This window comes from Haematobia irritans, chromosome 1 (assembly GCF_050003625.1).
Source record: "Haematobia irritans isolate KBUSLIRL chromosome 1, ASM5000362v1, whole genome shotgun sequence".
NCBI lineage: Eukaryota > Metazoa > Arthropoda > Insecta > Diptera > Muscidae > Haematobia > Haematobia irritans.
Genome location: NC_134397.1, coordinates 44,912,724 through 44,930,610, shown reverse-complemented (window position 1 = coordinate 44,930,610; position 17,887 = coordinate 44,912,724). Strand labels below are relative to the sequence as shown.

The 17,887-nt window shown below is 32.5% G+C and overlaps 1 protein-coding gene across 1 annotated transcript in view; it reads left to right on the top strand.

Moving 5' to 3' along the window:
• The first annotated feature begins 703 nt into the window (after positions 1-703).
• Positions 704-17,887, top strand: part of LOC142220813 (peroxisomal N(1)-acetyl-spermine/spermidine oxidase) — a 34,320-nt gene continuing 17,136 nt past the window's right edge. The window contains exon 1 of the mRNA XM_075290169.1: positions 704-1,816. Within this exon, the coding sequence (XP_075146284.1) occupies positions 1,568-1,816 (249 nt within the window). The 5' untranslated portion in view covers positions 704-1,567. The remainder of the gene's footprint in view (positions 1,817-17,887) is intronic.

Here is a 17,887-nt window from a genome sequence, read left to right as displayed (position 1 = left end):
GTTGAAATAAGTTTCATAGAACAAAATAATAAACAAAGGCTTTTAAGAACATGGACATGTGAAAATAACATAAAACATTTTTTCCCTTTGCGTTCGCGGTAATTATTTGGACATGTGATGTGAATTTCTAGTTTCCATGGCAACTGTCAAACTAAAACATCTCAACCCGGTGTGAACGGTGGGTGAAATGTTTTGGAAAAACGAATGAGGAAAACGAACGAAGGCTACAGTCAACACTTCCTCCTGTTATGTCGAATTTGATAAAAAAAAATTAAATCTGAAAATTGGATTGTCATTATCATTAAGATTTGTTACGTTAAAATAAAAATCTATAAATGCGCCATCGATCACAAATACTGCTGCAGTATCGATTATGTCGTCAAACATAAATTTATGGTGTGATCAATATGTGGGATTTGTCTCAAAAAGTTGACATTATGACATTATTGAACGTATTAGAACGGCGCATCAGTCTCTATATATTTTTGTAATGAAAAGGAAGACGTTTTAAACACCAAAACGTTTGATTGTTTTGAACTCCATATTATAGATATTCAATGGTAACACTACCTAATAATTATTCAATCGGAGTGACATTTGGACGAAATCAGCTGTTTTCCTTTATGATTGGCAACGGTGGCAGTTAACTTCATAGAGAATGTCAAAAACGTCATTACATTTACTTGCTACAGTTGTTTTTGTTTCATTCCTCTTTGAAAACGCAAGTAAACAGGATGGAGTCATCAAATGCCGCAAGATAGTTTGTTTTGTGGGATTAATTACATAAATGTTTAAAGAATGCGAAAAAAACAAAACTATAAAAGATTAGGGAAACAATATTAATAAAACAAAACCTCATAAAAATAATAAAAAGTTGTACTATAATGCCGGTCGGTGGTCATTATGGCCACAGAGTTACGTGATGATGGATATGCTTGCTGAAGGTGGCGATTGAATAAACCAAAACAAGTAAACCGAAAAATCTTGTGACCACATAAAAGCGAGAGCGGATATCCCACTAGTTAATTTGGCGATTGCGCATAATAAGTTCCATCCACTGAGAAACACGCCACATATTATGAGAAAACGGCCGAAAGAGGCAAATGGAGGCAATATAAAAATATTTTGACATTAATGACGGACGGATGGATCTGCCTTTCGGGTTTTCGTTTGCGAGTAGAGAAGAAAAAACAACACAAGTACCAAGGAAAAATTGAAAATTTGCTAAAAACAGCTACGTTCATAGGAAAGAAGTGAAATTTTTTAACAAAAAGTGGTAATACATTAAAGTTATTCGCATAATTTTTTTCTTGGCTTTGCGTGCGTGCGTGATTTTGTGAATTATAGCCAACATTCGTATTTGGATATCTTGAAGAAAATCAAACAAATCGGGAAAAAAGGTGTCCATCACCTAAATGCATTTGTATAAAATAAAAAAGATTTGAAAAGAAGAAAAGTGTTAGTTACCCGGGGCTTTCATAACATCTCGCATTTGTCTGGTGTTATTTAAGCAAAATCCAAAATTTCATTTCTACATCATAGAGTGTCCTTAGTGTAGTAGTTAAGTATGGGTGAGACAACTCCTCATACACCAGCACCCTCTCCAACCGATGAGCATGCTGCTGCTATGGAAGCAGCAGCGGCAGGTATTACCCCAGCACCCACTAATTTTAAAGTTATCATCATCGGAGCGGGCATGGCTGGTCTATCGGCTGCCAATCATCTAATGCAAAATGGCTGTGATAGCTTTTGTTTGCTGGAAGCTCGCAGTCGGATCGGTGGACGAATTGTATCCATACCTTTGGCCCAACAAAAGGTAAGAAATGGTCTATAGGGGACTTATGTAAGATGAAAGAGAATTTGGATTTTGTTTTTGTTTTTTTTTCTATTCCTTCTTCGTAATGGGACTTTACAACCACTGAAGGATGATGGGACGATGAGAAAATAAGCCAAAAATTATATTTTGACAAGAAATAGAAAAAAAAAACAAAATAATTGTGGAAAATTTATATTGTCCCCGTTGGGAAAACATAATATAAATTCCTTGGGAACAAAAGTAAATAATAAGGTTGGAGTAAAGATATGACTGTATTTCTAGATTCAGACAATTATTTTTATTATGCAACTTTATCGGTCTTCTATCTATTTTTGATTTTGACAATATTGGTAAATATTGTTTTACTATTTCTTGAAAGTTCAAGTGGTTATTATCTCGCCTTGATTCTTCAATGCATAAGACTTTTGAGTTATATTTGCGGTCACATGGCCTGTTTATATGGCTAATATCTGCATTTACTATAGATTTTTGAAAGCATATATTCTTGTTTAATGATTCCAAGAAAATAGTATATAATATTGAAGCAACTCTATTTTAAATTTAGCACAGATTCAATATTAGCCAAAAATCATGACCTAATCGCCTACTGAAATGTCGATTTTAGTGAGACTCTGAGATTCGTGACGTTTAGTTTGTCCCAAAACTTGCAAGTTACATTGTTTCATGTGCTCTTTAGAGAGAGATGTAATAGTCAACGAAAAGTCTTCTTTTTGAAAATTAAGACTAATCGAATAATCCATGTTCAAAGTAAAAACGAAAACTCGTTTTTTACCTTTGTAATCCTTAGTGTTTTTACGTGTTTATAGACATAATTACCTAATTCTGACTGAGAGCAGCAGGATTATTATGATGAATTGTAATTCTTGTCTGCGATTCACACAGCAGTGAACTTTGCCATCATCTGACTGAAGTCTCGATTTTAGTGAGCTCTGAAATTCGAGATGTTTACTTTGTCCCAAAACTTGCAAGTTACATTGTTTCATGTGCTCTTTAGAGATATGTACATGTCAACAAAAACTTTTGAAAATCGAGTCTAATCGAATAATCCATGTTCAAAGTAAAAACGAAAAGTCGTTTTTTCCTTTGTAATCTTTAGTGTTTTTACGAGTTTCTACACATAATTATTTGATTCTGGGAGCAGTATGATTATAAAGACGAATTATCATTGTCATTCTCGTCTGCGATTCCCACTGCAGTGAACGAAACGAGTGACTACTAGGTTTATGATGTCTTCGTCACGGCAACCTAAATATGAAAGAGGTGGTAGTCCACTGAAACGGCCTTCAGAGAAATCATTTCATTTATTTTACATAGTAATATAATAAGCCCAACGGGCCAATAAACTATATTACAAAAATATAGTTTATTGGCCCGTCTACTTAGCCAATCCTACCAGTTATTTCACTGCGAGAAACTTGAGGATATCCCCACCAAATCCTCAGCCACACTATTCACTACATGGACGGCAGAAGTGCGCAGGCAGTTGAATATTAGTGTCGATGGCGAAATAATTCCTACCACAAATTACCCCAAGATTCTTGGGGTCACATTCGGCAGCCTTTTCAAGTCGTCTGCCCATGCCACTGCAATTTGTAATAAGCTCCGTGGTAGAAACAAGGTCCTCAAGTCACTTGCCGGCAGTACTTGGGGTGCGGACAAAGAAACCTTGTTAACTACCTATAAGGCCGGTCAGTGGTAAACTATGCAGCGCCAGTGTGGACACCACAGACTAGTGATACGCAGTGGAATAACACACAAACCTGTCAGAACGCTGCCCTTAGAACTGTGACTGGGTTTCTCCGCAGCACACCCCTGGATCACCTTTATGTGGAGACAAAGATCATCCCTGTGCGAAGACACAACTAATTGTTGTCAAAGCAGTATCTCCTGGGTTGTTATCGAAGTAATCATCCAAACCACCATCTCATATATGCACAACCACCACCTAGGAACGTAAGGGTTGATATACATCATCTAGAGCGCGAGATCCAGCGCTACAAAAGAGTACCTCTAGATCAAGCAGCGTGTCATGTAGGTTTGAACAGGATTCATGAGGATACTGTAGCTGAAGCGGTGAGAAGCTACAAGGTTAATCCTGTTCTCGGAAAGAGACCTCCCACGGCAGACTAGGCTAGTTTTAGTCCAATTAAGATCAGGCAAGTGCAGCCGCCTCAATTCCTACTTATCAGTGATTGATAGCAGCGTAGCTGACGTATGTCCAATTTGCAACCAAGGGCTACACGACACGCATCATCTTTTCTCTTGCCCAGGTAAACCAACCCGACTTACCGCCAGATCACTCTGGACGCACCCCACCTTAGTCGCAGAGTTCCTCGATCTGGCCACAAGCTGAAGTACCAAAGCGTATAACATAAAAATGGATGAAATCATAATAAACTGTTACAACAACAACAACAACAAAATTGTCAATAGTTGATATGTATTATAACAATAATAAACGTATGATTTTTTATAATAAATCCATTATTAGATATAACAGTATATATAGAAATCGTAATGCTGAACTGTTGAAAAATATGTGACGTAGATTAGTCAACCACAAGTTGCTCTGTCAGGACTATACTCTTTGGGTTGATGCCTATTAAAGACCAACTATTAAAGACTACAAGGATCGCAAAACTCCCACGTTTAATCCCATATCCTTAGGGGGTATTGAAATTCTTTTTGGTGAGTGTGCAAAATACCTTGGCGTTATTCTGGGCAGGAAGCTGAACTACGGTAGTTTTGTACTCGTGCAAAAAGGCAATAGGAAAAAAGTTTGGGACTAAAACCGAAAATTGTGCATTGGCTATACACGACAGTGGTTAGACCTATAATGCTATATGGTGTTGTAGTCTGGTGGTCGGCACTTCAGCAATCGACAGGTTTAGATAAAGTTCAGCGTATGGCGTGCTTGTGTATATCAGGCGCATTCAATAAGACAGGAACAGATTCACTTATTGTCATGCTACATCTATTGCCTTTAGACATTTTGGCCAGTCAGCTGCAACAACGGCTGTGCGGTTGCGCGAGCTATTGCTGTGGTCGGAAAAAATGTACGGTCACAGTTCGGTCCTCAAAATAATGCCAGATGTGCCTAACGTAGTGGATTACACTCTGGCAAAACCACTTTTCGACAAAAAGTTTGAAACTCTAATTCCCAACAGTGAGGCGTGGTGCACACAGACCCCGGGGATTGAACGATATATAGATTTCTACACTAATGGCTCCAAATTGTATGGACAAGTGGGTATCGGAGTATATTCTAAAGATTTGGAACTTCGAATAGCGAATAATCTAATCACTGTAGTGTTTTTGCAGGCTGAAATATCAGCAATAAGAGAGGTGACGAATTGACTGAGAAGTAATGTTTCAACAAATGTTGGCATTAATATATACCCAGACAGCTAACCTGCAATAAAATCCTTGGACTCTGTGTTCCTTAACTGGAAAACGGCCATCAACTGCAGCAAATCTCTCAACGAGATGGCTGGGCAGTACAATATTCACCTAATATGGCTGCCTGACCATAGGATCATACCAGGGAACTGCGAAGCGGATGAGTTAGCAAGGCTAGGAACTACCTTACATATTCCAGGGGAACTAGAATCTGTTGCTATGCCTCTGGCTACCTGCAAGCTCTTACTGCGTGAGAAGGCTGTCATGATGGCAAATATTCGATGGGAGAATTGCAAGGGTTGCAACGACACCAAGCAAATATGGCCCCATTTAAACTTGAACCGCACACTAGATATGCTAGAGTTCTCAAGACGTCAGATATCACTCCTGATATCTAACGGGTCGCTGCCTGATAGGCGAATTTGCAGAAACTATTGGTGCGAAGTATAATTACTATTGTATGAGCTGTCATGATGCGGAGGATAAGTAATCAATTAAACACTTCTTGTGTGAGTGTCCTGCATTTTGTGTAAGGGGTAAGCAAATTTTAGGGGCATATAGCTTTAGATGACTGGCGGATCTGGAAAACGTTAACTTTAGCAGTCTGTTAATGTTTTTAGCACAATCTGGTTGGTTCAACAAAAGAAAATAATAGAGAAGGTTCAGTGGTTAAAACTAGAAGTGCCCATATCGATGCCCTCATTCCAGAGTACGCTAAGTCGACTTAGCATGTGTTGATGGAGTTCGCTGTTTTTTATTCGGATTGATGTGAATTGCATCCTGTCAAAACTTCGAATTTATTGGACATTTCTATCAAAAGTTATGGTCAATATTGTACTTAGACTGTGTCTAAAGTTTAAAAAAAAGTCGAATCCAAATAGGGAAAAAAGCTTTGTTCGGTCGAAAGGGGTCTAAGTCATTTTTAGCCATATTCTATTATCACTATTTTGAGTTCGTACATACTAAAAAAATATAAAAAATATGATTTTATTTTATTTATTTTTTATTTATTTCAACTTTATTAGTAACATAGCCTCATAGAGGCCCTATTCGTTACAAAATATATTATTGGTTAAACTTCAAATATTTCTTAAACACTAATAATAATAATTAAAAATTAAATAAATATGATATCTATAACGTATCTCTCTTTAAGACCGAAAATAAGGGAATTTCTATCTTATACGGGTTTTGAGAAATTTCAAAAAACAAAACTTGTTTTTTGTTTCCTGTAAAATTCACTTTTTCGACTTAGCGCACTTTGGAATGTAGACATCGATACTTTTAGTTAAATGTGGTATCACAATGGACTGAATAGTCTAAGTGAGCCTGAACCTTAATCGGGCTGCCACTTTAACCTAACCTACCTAACCTTCTATAGAAATAAAATTATAACAAAATTTTCTAAAGAAATAAAATTTTGACAAAACTTTGTATTAAAATAAAATTTTAACAACATTTTCTATAGGAATAAAATTTTGACAAAATTTTCTATAGAAATAACATTTTAATAAAATTTTCTATAGAAATAAAATTTTCAAAAACTTTCTATAGAAAAAAAATGTTGGCAAAATTTTCTATAGAAATAAAATTTTCACAAAATTTTCTATAGGAATAAAATTTTCACAATTTTTTTATATAAAAAAAATTGTGAAAATTTTCTATAGAAATAAAATTTTGACAAAAATTTCTATAAAACTAAAAGTTTGACAAAATTTTCTATAAAAATAACATTTTGAGAAAATGTTCTATAAAAATAAAATTTTGATATAATCTTCTTTAAAACAAAAATTTTGACAAAAAAAAAAGATTAAACCGATTTCTCGAAAAAATCCCCACAAAAATCCCCAAATGTATGGAAATTCCCCACCAAATCACCAAGTCCCCAACTCAAAAATTTCGTCCCCGTTCGCGAAAAAAATATCCCCAATTTGGGGGGAAATCCCCAATACTGGCAACACTGGCTTCCACTGCAATTCATTGATAAGACAGAAATTCACCACATGGAATATTACAAAAAAACTGAGCCTAAAATATCGGTTTGCTACTGTACCTAACATAACTTAGCCTTATAATCCAATTGCAATACCAAAGGTGGTAAATTCTTTTATCAACAAGTGCTGCCCGATTACATGTGACACTTTGTGAAACCATTAAAATTAACTTTCATACCCAATTGTCCTTGGGTGGAGACCCTTTTAACAATTTTTTAACAATAAGGATTTTGTTGTAGCCGATATTTAAAAAAATCTGTGTTTTTGAGATTTACCAAGAGACCGGACGAAAGCAGTAATGTTTGGCTGTCTCCAATAAGAATATGTGATATTTTTAGTTATTGTAACATATGTCCAACATCCTGATGGATATATGTTGAGAAATATTGCAGATAAAACTAATAAAAAATATAACCATATCAAGTTCGTAAAACATAGAATTTCTTATGGTAATTTTCATGTTTGCATGTCCTTCCCAAAATCTTAAAAAATGTGATGGACAATATTTTCTATTTCAGATTCGATATTATTTGCAAATTCCCTTCTCATCATGCACACTGATTACAATATGAGCTATCCTAAATGGCTATTTATATCGAAATACGCACAAAAATGGGGACACAGCTGCATGTATTTACGCTTCCCTATCCCACTATATTCACAAGCATATGGTATTATGCTTTTTAAATGAATTTCACTTTTGGTATTTAATGAGCAAGTTGTCTCCATTACTCCTCCTTTGGTCATTCTCATACAAGAGTCAAGAGATTACATGTTGCATTCAATAAAATGACGTGTTTGCCACTCATCACATTACCTTGTAATCTCTAGTTTCCGTATGTTGGATGTAGACGTTTATCTTCACCGTCTGTCGCCTGTTTTGCGTGTAGCCATCATTAGTTCTTGATCAATGTCTTTGCAATTTTAATGAATTATTGGCATGTGTTCTTCTTGGGCCTTTGTCGGATTCTAGTAAACACCAAATTTTGCTAATTACGCTTGAGAATTTTCTCGCATTTGAGACTTTGTTAGGTGATTTCTTACACTTAAATTGTTTGTTTCCCCTTATTCTTATTTCCTTTAATATATGAGGTGGCAAGTTGTCGCTTGGCATATGAAAAAAGAGTTGTGGATGGTATTTATTTTATTTTGTTGTTCAACCGTCCTTGCTGTAGGTTATATTACGTTTTACTCACATATTTCTTTGGTGTGTGCCTATTTAATCTTCATGAATGTTTATAATACCCTACTATATATTGTGCATGGAGCTAATTTCTTTAATTTATCGCTTGTTCAGTTAATAAAAAGTGTTCATATTTTATAAAAGCAATAAATTTGAAATGCATAGATCATCGTCATGATTTTCAATGCGTTGTTTTGTGAGTTAATCTTACTTGACGGAAAAACAAATTTCTTACAGAAATTGTTAAACGAAATTTGTACAATTTGCTAAATATAGGGAGATGGTATTTAATTGCTCACCACTGCTGTGGTACATGGTAGGGTCCAACTAAACGCTAGCATGTCGGCAGCAATATTGATAATAAGCCAAATTCAAACTTTAAAAATAATTAATTTCCTTTCAATATCTCAAATTTGTACTGTAGATAGATTATCGGGGAGGAACTAGACCCATATATTTATACCCTTCACCACTACTGTGGTACAAGGTATAATAAGTTTGTGCATTTGTATGTAACGCCAAGAAGGAAAAGTCTGAGACCCATTGTTTATTATACCGATCATCTTAGAATTAAATTCTGAGTCGATTATTTGTGCGCAAAGTACAGGTCGCAGTTTAAGTCCGATCGTCCTCAAATTTCGCATAGGGTCGTTTTTTGGAACAAAGACAATCGCTATTGATTTTAGAAAAATCGGTTCAGATTTAGATATAGCTGTTATATAGATCAGTCCTCGATCTGGTCATAATTGGCGTGTTTATCAACCGATGTTTTTCAAATTCCGTACATCCGAATATTTTATGAGTCTCGAAAAACTTGCAAAATATCAGCCAAATCGGTTCAGATTTAAATATAGCTCCCATATATATATTTCGTCCGATTTTAGACTTTACTTACTTGTTTTAAAATATAATAATGCAATTACAAACCTTAAATCAATCCTGTTGCTTTTATCCAAATCCAAATGAAAATCAATAAAAGAAGTCATTTCTTATTTTAAAGGTCAAATTGGCTGACCAATTTGTAGATAATAATTATTGTAAGGATTTGTGCGCGGGTTCAAGGCCATTAAAGGCAAGGACAAATCATTGTTGTTACTTCTTGTCTTTGAATTTAGTTTTTAGTAGTTGGCGAAAAGCAATTACTCTATTTAGCATACGAGTCTACTGCGAAGAAAAAAAGTCATAAACTTTTGATGGTTTTTTGTTTGTTGGGATAATAAACCAGAGTAAATGAAGAAAGTAGTAACATTTAAAGATTAGGGGTTGAGTCATAAAATCCAAAAAGAACAAAAATATTTAAGGAAAAACCGCATGCGATTTGTGCCAGTAAATTTGTATGTGAATGGTTTGTATAAATATATAGCAAATTATTGCAAAAATGCCAAAAACCACGAATATTTTTATTAAGAATTTCATAAAAATACGAATATTTTCTTAAAAAGCACGAAATAGTTTCCAAAAAAGTAAGCAATTTATTAAAAGTACCAAAGTTTTTCATAATAATTATGAAGAACAAATTTTGTTCGAACGCTTCATTTCGTTCCTTTAATTTAGTAAAAATCCAAACTTAGAATATCCCAATCTACATCGATTGCGAATCTGTTGATTATGAAATATGGAGCACCAACACAAAAAAAATTTCTGATTCAATCACGAAATAAATTGATCCAATTAATTTTTTAATTCGAATGTCTTCAATCACAGAAATGATAGTATCAAATAAAAAATTAATTGACAGCCAATTAAAAAATTGATTGATTTTTGTTTCAATTAAAAAATTTATTGAATCAATTAAATTTTTAATTGAATATTTTTTAAAACTCAATTAAGATTTTAATTGGAAAAATTTTCGAGAAATATTTTTTCTGTGAAGGCATCAACTTTGGTTTCGTCATAGTAAAGGGTGATTTGTTAAGAGCTTGATAACTTTTTTTTAAAAAAAAACGCATAAAATTTGCAAAATCTCATCGGTTCTTTATTTGAAACGTTAGATTGGTCCATGACATTTACTTTTTGAAGATAATTTCATTTAAATGTTGACCGCGGCTGCGTCTTAGGTGGTCCATTCGGAAAGTCCAATTTTGGGCAACTTTTTCGAGCATTTCGGCCGGAATAGCCCGAATTTCTTCGGAAATGTTGTCTTCCAAAGCTGGAATAGTTGCTGGCTTATTTCTGTAGACTTTAGACTTGACGTAGCCCCACAAAAAATAGTCTAAAGGCGTCAAATCGCATGATCTTGGTGGCCAACTTACCGGTCCATTTCTTGAGATGAATTGTTCTCCGAAGTTTTCCCTCAAAATGGCCATAGAATCGCGAGCTGTGTGGCATGTAGCGCCATCTTGTTGAAACCACATGTCAACCAAGTTCAGTTCTTCCATTTTTGGCAACAAAAAGTTTGTTAGCATCGAACGATTGCGATCGCCATTCACCGTAACGTTGCGTCCAACAGCATCTTTGAAAAAATACGGTCCAATGATTCCACCAGCGTACAAACCACACCAAACAGTGCATTTTTCGGGATGCATGGGCAGTTCTTGAACGGCTTCTGGTTGCTCTTCACTCCAAATGCGGCAATTTTGCTTATTTACGTAGCCATTCAACCAGAAATGAGCCTCATCGCTGAACAAAATTTGTCGATAAAAAAGCGGATTTTCTGCCACTGATTTTGGTAATAAAATTCAATGATTTGCAAGCGTTGCTCGTTAGTAAGTCTATTCATGATGAAATGTCAAAGCATACTGAGCATCTTTCTCTTTGACACCATGTCTGAAATCCCACGTGATCTGTCAAATACTAATGCATGAAAATCCTAACCTCAAAAGAATCACCCTTTATATAAAGTCATCAATTTCTTAATATCATTTCATACATCTTATAGATGTCGAAATGAATCTCTCGATATAAATGATTTCCATAATCACTAAAAATCCCATTCATTATGGACAAATTAAAATGCACTTACTGTACTGTACACAATACACAAAGGTAAGGAAGAAAAAAACTTAAATTACCTATGCTAGTAGTCATGATTCCTCTAATGACACAACAATTTCTGTGATATTTTTTTTCTCAAGCTTGGTTTACCGTTTTCGTTAAAAAAAATATTTATATGAGCTATAAGCATACATTTTGTCTTTTTGATGACGTTACAAATGAAGCATTTCAAGGTTTTAAGTTTAAACTTTTTTCTCTGGAGACTCGAAAAAAGTGTTACATGCAATTGATCACATACGCCAACAAAGTTTAATTATAACAAAACTAAGGCTGAAGTGCATTCTCACCATAAACTTATGCGTATGCAGTTTATGCCGCAATCATGAATCGTGAAAAAATTGGAACTTATTTTCAAGAGGAAGGAAAGTTCAATAAACTGCATCGAAATCAGTTCATTCAACATGTGCCAGAAACGAATTAAAACTCATACGCTGCTGGATGATGACGTTGGTGTTTATTTATCTTTCATTTGCCAATAATTACTATGACTTCATACTATTGCTGGTTTATATTTTGTTTTTGAATTACTTTTGAAAATTTATGATACTCAATTATTACCTTTTTGGGTGCATTTGATATCCACATTTGATTTCAGTAAGGGCATTGGAAAATAGTACTATGTTCGTCTAAAATTTCGTTTCCAAAAAAAGAAATTGATTTGTTGCATACATCAATTCTTTTATCATTGCCTCCAATAATTATAACGACTTTCTTTGTTTTTCTTTTTCCAAGCAGTGTTGCCAGTATTTTTCTGGCTCGTGTCCCCAAATTACAGAAAAACAATTACAAAATTTTCTATAGAAATAAAATTTTGACAAAATTTTCTATAGAAATAAAATTTTGACAAATTTTCTATAGAAATAAAATTTTGAATAAAGTTTCTATAGAAATAAAATTTTGACAAAATTTTCTATAGAAATAAAATTTGGACCAAAGTTTTCATACAACTAGAATTTTGAAAAATTTTCTATAGAAATTAAATAATGACAACATTTTCAATAGAAGTATAATTTTGAGAAAATTTTCTATAGAAATTTTTAAAAATAAAATTTTAAGAAAATTTTCTATAGAAATTTTTATACAAAACTTTCTACAGAAAAAAAATTTACAAAATTTTCTATAGAAATAAAATTTTGTCAAAATTTTCTATAGAAATAAAATTTTGACAAAATTTTCTATATAAATAAAATTTTGACAAAATTGTCTATAAAAATAAAATTTTTACAAAATTTTCTATTAAAAAAAATTGTTTTGAAAAAATTTCTGTAGAAATAAAATTTTGACAAAATTGTCTATAAAAATAAAATTTTGACAAAATTTTCTATAGAAATAAAATTTTTACAAAATTTTCTATAGAAATAAAATTTTGACAAAATTGTCTATAAAAATAAAATTTTTACAAAATTTTCTATAGAAATAAAATTTTGACAAAATTTTCTATAGAAATAAAATTTAGACAAAATTTTCTATAGAAATGAAATTTTGACAAAATTTTCTATAGAAATAAAATTTTGACAAAATTGTCTATAAAAATAAAATGTTGACAAAATTTTCTATAGAAATAAAATTTTGACAAAATTTTCTATAGAAATAAAATTTTGACAAAATTTTCTATAGAAATAAAATTTTGACAAAATTTTCTATAGAAATAAAATTTTGGCGAAATTGTCCATAGAAATAGAATTTTGACAAAATTTCCTATAGAAAAACAAGTAAGGAAAGTCTAAAGTCGGGGGAGGCCGACTATACAATACCCTGCACCACTTTGTAGATCCACATTTTCGATATCATATCAAATCCGTCCAATGTGTTGGGTGCTATGTATAAAGGTTTGTCCCAAATACATACATTTAAATATCACTCGATCTGGACTTCTACAAAATCTATAGACTCAAAATTTAAGTCGGCTAATGCACTAGGGTGGAACACAATGTTAGTAAAAAAAATATGGGAAACATTTAAATCTGAACCAATTATGAGGCAACTTCGCAAAAGTGTATTTATGATTTATCGGTCGATAGATATTTATTAGAAATATAGGAAAATTTGAGTCACTTTTAAAAGTTTTCGAATAAGCAGTGGCGATTTTATAAGGAAAATGTTGGTATTTTGGGTGTTTTTGCCCAAATCGGAAAAACATATATATGGAAGCTATATCGAAATCTTAACCGATTTCAACCAAATTTGGCACGCATATCTACAATGCTAATTCTACTCCCTGTGCAAAATGTCAATTAATTGGAGTAAAAAATTGGCCTCTGTGTATGAGTGTAAATCGGTACAGACAGTTGAAATGTTAATTCTACTTCCTGTGCAAAATGTCAAGAAAATCGAAGTAAAAGATTGGCCATTGTGGTCATATGAATGTAAATCGGGCGAATGATATATATGGGAACTATATCTAAATCTGAGCCGATTTCAATAAAATTTGGCACACTTGACTAATTGTTTTTCATATGCAAAAATTTAATCAAATTAGTGTAAAACTGTGGCTTCTGGGGCCATATAAGTCCATATTGGGCGAAAGATATATATGGGAGCTATATCTAAATCTGAACCGATTTCTTCCAAAATCAATAGGGTTCTATTCTGAGCCAAAACACATACTTGTGCCAAATTTGAAGTCGATTGGACTATAACTGCGACCTAGACTTTGATCACAAAAATGTGTTGACAGACAGACGGACATGGCTATATCGACTCGGGAGCCCACGCTGAGCATGTTTGCCAAAGACACCATGTGTCTATCTCGTCTCCTTCTGGGTGTTGCAAACACACAAAAAATTGTTTTTCTGATTCAATCACGAAATTAATTGATCCAATTAATTTTTTATTGAAATGTCTTCAATCACAGAAATGATAGTATCAATTAAAAAATTAATTGAAGGTCAATTAAAAAGTTAATTGATCCAATTAAAAAATTAATTGATACTATTATTTTTGTGATTGATTTTTGTTTCAATTAAAAAATTTGTTGAATCAATTAAATTTTTAATTGAATATTTTTTAAAACTCAATTAAAATTTTAATTGGAAAAATTTTCTTGAAATTTTTTTGTGTGAACAGATGCACTAACTTATAATACCCTGTTCCACAGTGTGGCGCAGGGTATAAACATTTTGTTAAAAAAGATTAAACCGATTTCTCGAAAAAATCCCCAAATGTATGGAAATTCCCCAGTAAATCCCCAAGTTCCCAATTCACGAAAAAATATACCCAATTTGGGGAAAAATCCCCAATACTGGCAACACTGTTTCCAAGTTTCTTTGGAAACTGATTTCACCCATTTTCTAACATACCGTCTCCAATCGTATACTACATGACTGCCAGCATAAAAATAATTAAAAGTCATTAGAATGTTTTTGTTTTTGTAATGATCATTTCATTCTATGTCGAAGAAGCTTATTTATCTTAGATCATTATTCCACGATGTGTGTGAGCAATAGCTAAATGTTCAACTAGTCATCGGTGCATAGATATGGGATTGCAGTTTTATTACTCTGAGATTCAAAAATTCTGTTGAAAAAAAATGAGATTGAATGTATACACAGAAAAAATATCACCAAAATATTTCCAATTAAAAAGTTAATTGAAGTTGAATGTTTTTTCAATTAATAAATTAATTGATACAATTAACTTTCTAATAAAGATAGAAACATTAAGTTAATTAAGTCAATGATTGAAAATTTTAAAATTTTTAATTAAAAAATTAATTGATACAATTAACGGTTTTATCAAATTCGGAAGACTAAGTCAGTTAAAAAAGTGATGAACATTTCTTAATCCAAATAAAAACTCTAAGCCAATTCAGAAAGTAATTGAAAATGGTTACCTTTTTAAATAAAAAATTAATTGGGGTTTGCATTCAAAATCAATTAAATTTTTAATTGAATCAATTAAAAAATTAATTGAAAATTGCTAATGACATCAATTATTTTTTTAATCAAGAATTTTTTCTATGCCCAATTAAAACTGTGATTGATACTATCATTTTCGTGATTGAAGACATTTCAATTAAAAAATTAATTGGATCAATTAATTTCGTGATTGAATCAGAATTTTTTTTTGTGTAGTAACATATTGATTTTTTTACTTTATTTAAAGATTTTGTTACAATTTAGATTTTTAAAATTATATTTACTTGTGCGGTAGCTTCCTAAAAATAACTTTATTAAAAAACTGCCGCATCATTGGCTCGGAATCAATAACAAAATGCTTAAGGGACGGCCAAAATCTGTATGTCAAGTTTTTGTCGATTGCATATAGATGCAGTTGGTTCTATGGTATTCTAGTCTTGAAATACATATACTTTTAACGTAATATTACATCTACTGTATTTAGATATTTTGAGCGAGTATTAATGAAAAAAAGGTTATAAACATTATTTATGTTTATGTAAATATACGCCAAAAAAAGTGAACCCACTAGGAAATTTAGTTTTATTTTCGAAAATTTTAACTAAAAACTTAATATTCGTTTCTGCGCCATCTACACGCAGAGAAGAAACATGATTGTCACAATCATATTCGAAGAGCAAAATAATATGATAGGAGCTATTTTTGCGGCGACCATGTAACATTTTAACCTGAAAAATGTAAATGTCCTCATCTAAAATGTTATTATATTGATAAAAAAGAATTTTGTTTGAATGAAGACAATGGTCACGATTTAAAATGTTATGGTATTCATTAAAAATGTTTTTCCCCTAGTTAAAAGAACATGGTCACAACCTAAAATGTTTTGATCTTTATGAAAAAACTTTTTTTCATCGTCGAAAAAAGGACGCCACTTGAGAAAAGAAAACACAAAATTAATTTTATTTGTTTGTTTTTATTTATTTATAAACTAATTCATTATTTATTTGTATTTATAATGCCGTTCAAGCAAACATCATATATTTTTACACACTCTATTTTATTTCAATTTCAACAATAAGTAATTATTCCATATTTACATCGAGCTCAGCAAACGCAGACATCATGTAACTGCAAATAAAAATAAATTATACCATATAGCAAAATGCAGAACAAAAAACCAGGTACATTTTTTCAATTATACTTTCCTTTTTTGTGTTCACATAAAACCACGTGCCACTTCTGAATAAATCAATTAACACAAAACACAGTAAATCCGTATTCTCCGTCCATTCCGAGAAACAATCAACACACGACCGACGCGCAAAATGAAAATCGTGTGTACCTGCTCAATGTTTTTATAAAATTCTTTTCGCTGCAAACAAGTTAAAAAACAAGTATATACGGCCGTAAGTTCGGCCAGGCCGAAGCTTATGTACCCTCCATCATGGATTGCGTAGAAACTTCTTCTAAACACTGCCATCCACAATCGAATTACTTAAGTTGCGGTAACGCTTGCCGATGGCAAGGTATCTTAAAACCTCCTAACACCATCTTCTAAATTGTATGTCCATACGTGGTATATATTAAATCAAAAAAGATCGATCCAATACGTATATAATTCAGTTTGACAAAGTAGACATAAAATTTTGACAAAATTTTCTACAGAAAGAAAATATTAAAAAATTTTCTATGGAAATAAAATTTTCACAAAATTTTCTATAGAAATAAAAATTTTGACAAAATTTTCTATAGAAAGAAATTTTTGACAAAAATTTCTACAGAAATAAAATTTTAACAAAATTTTCTATAGAAATAAACTTTTGACAAAATTTTCTATAGACATAAAATCTTGGTCGAATATTTTTGGCTCGAGTGGCAACTATGATTATGAACCGAATAAAATTTGAACAAAATTTTCTATAGAAATAAAATTTTGACAAAATTTTCTATAGAAATAAAATTTTGACAATGATGAAAATTTTATTATGAACCGAATAAAATTTTAACAAATTTTCTCTAGAAATAAAATTTTGACAACATTTTCTGTAGAAATAAAATTTTGGTAGATTATTTTTGGCTCTAATGGCAACCATGATTATGAACCGATATGGACCAATTTTTGTGTGATTGGACCAATTTTGGTATGGTTGTTAGCGACGGTTGTTAGAGACCATATACCAATATCATGTACCAAATTTCAGCCGGATCGGATGAAATTTTCTTCTCTTTGAGGCTCCGCAAGCCAAATCTGGGGATCGGTTTATATGGGGGCTATATATAATTATGGACCGATGGGAACCAATTTTTGCATGGTTGTTAGAGACCATATACCAACACCATGTACCAAATTTCAGCCGGATCGGATGAAATTTGCTTCTCTTTTAGGCTCCGCAAGCCAAATCTGGGGATCGGTTTATATGGGGGCTATATATAGTTATGGACCGATGTGAACCAATTTTTGCATGGTTGTTAAAGACCATATACCAAATTTCAGCCGGATCGGATGAAATATGCTTCTGTTAGAGGCTCCACAAGCCAAATCTGGGGATCGGTTTATATGGGGGCTATATATAATTATGGACCGATGTGGACCAATTTTTGCATGGTTATTAGAGACCATATA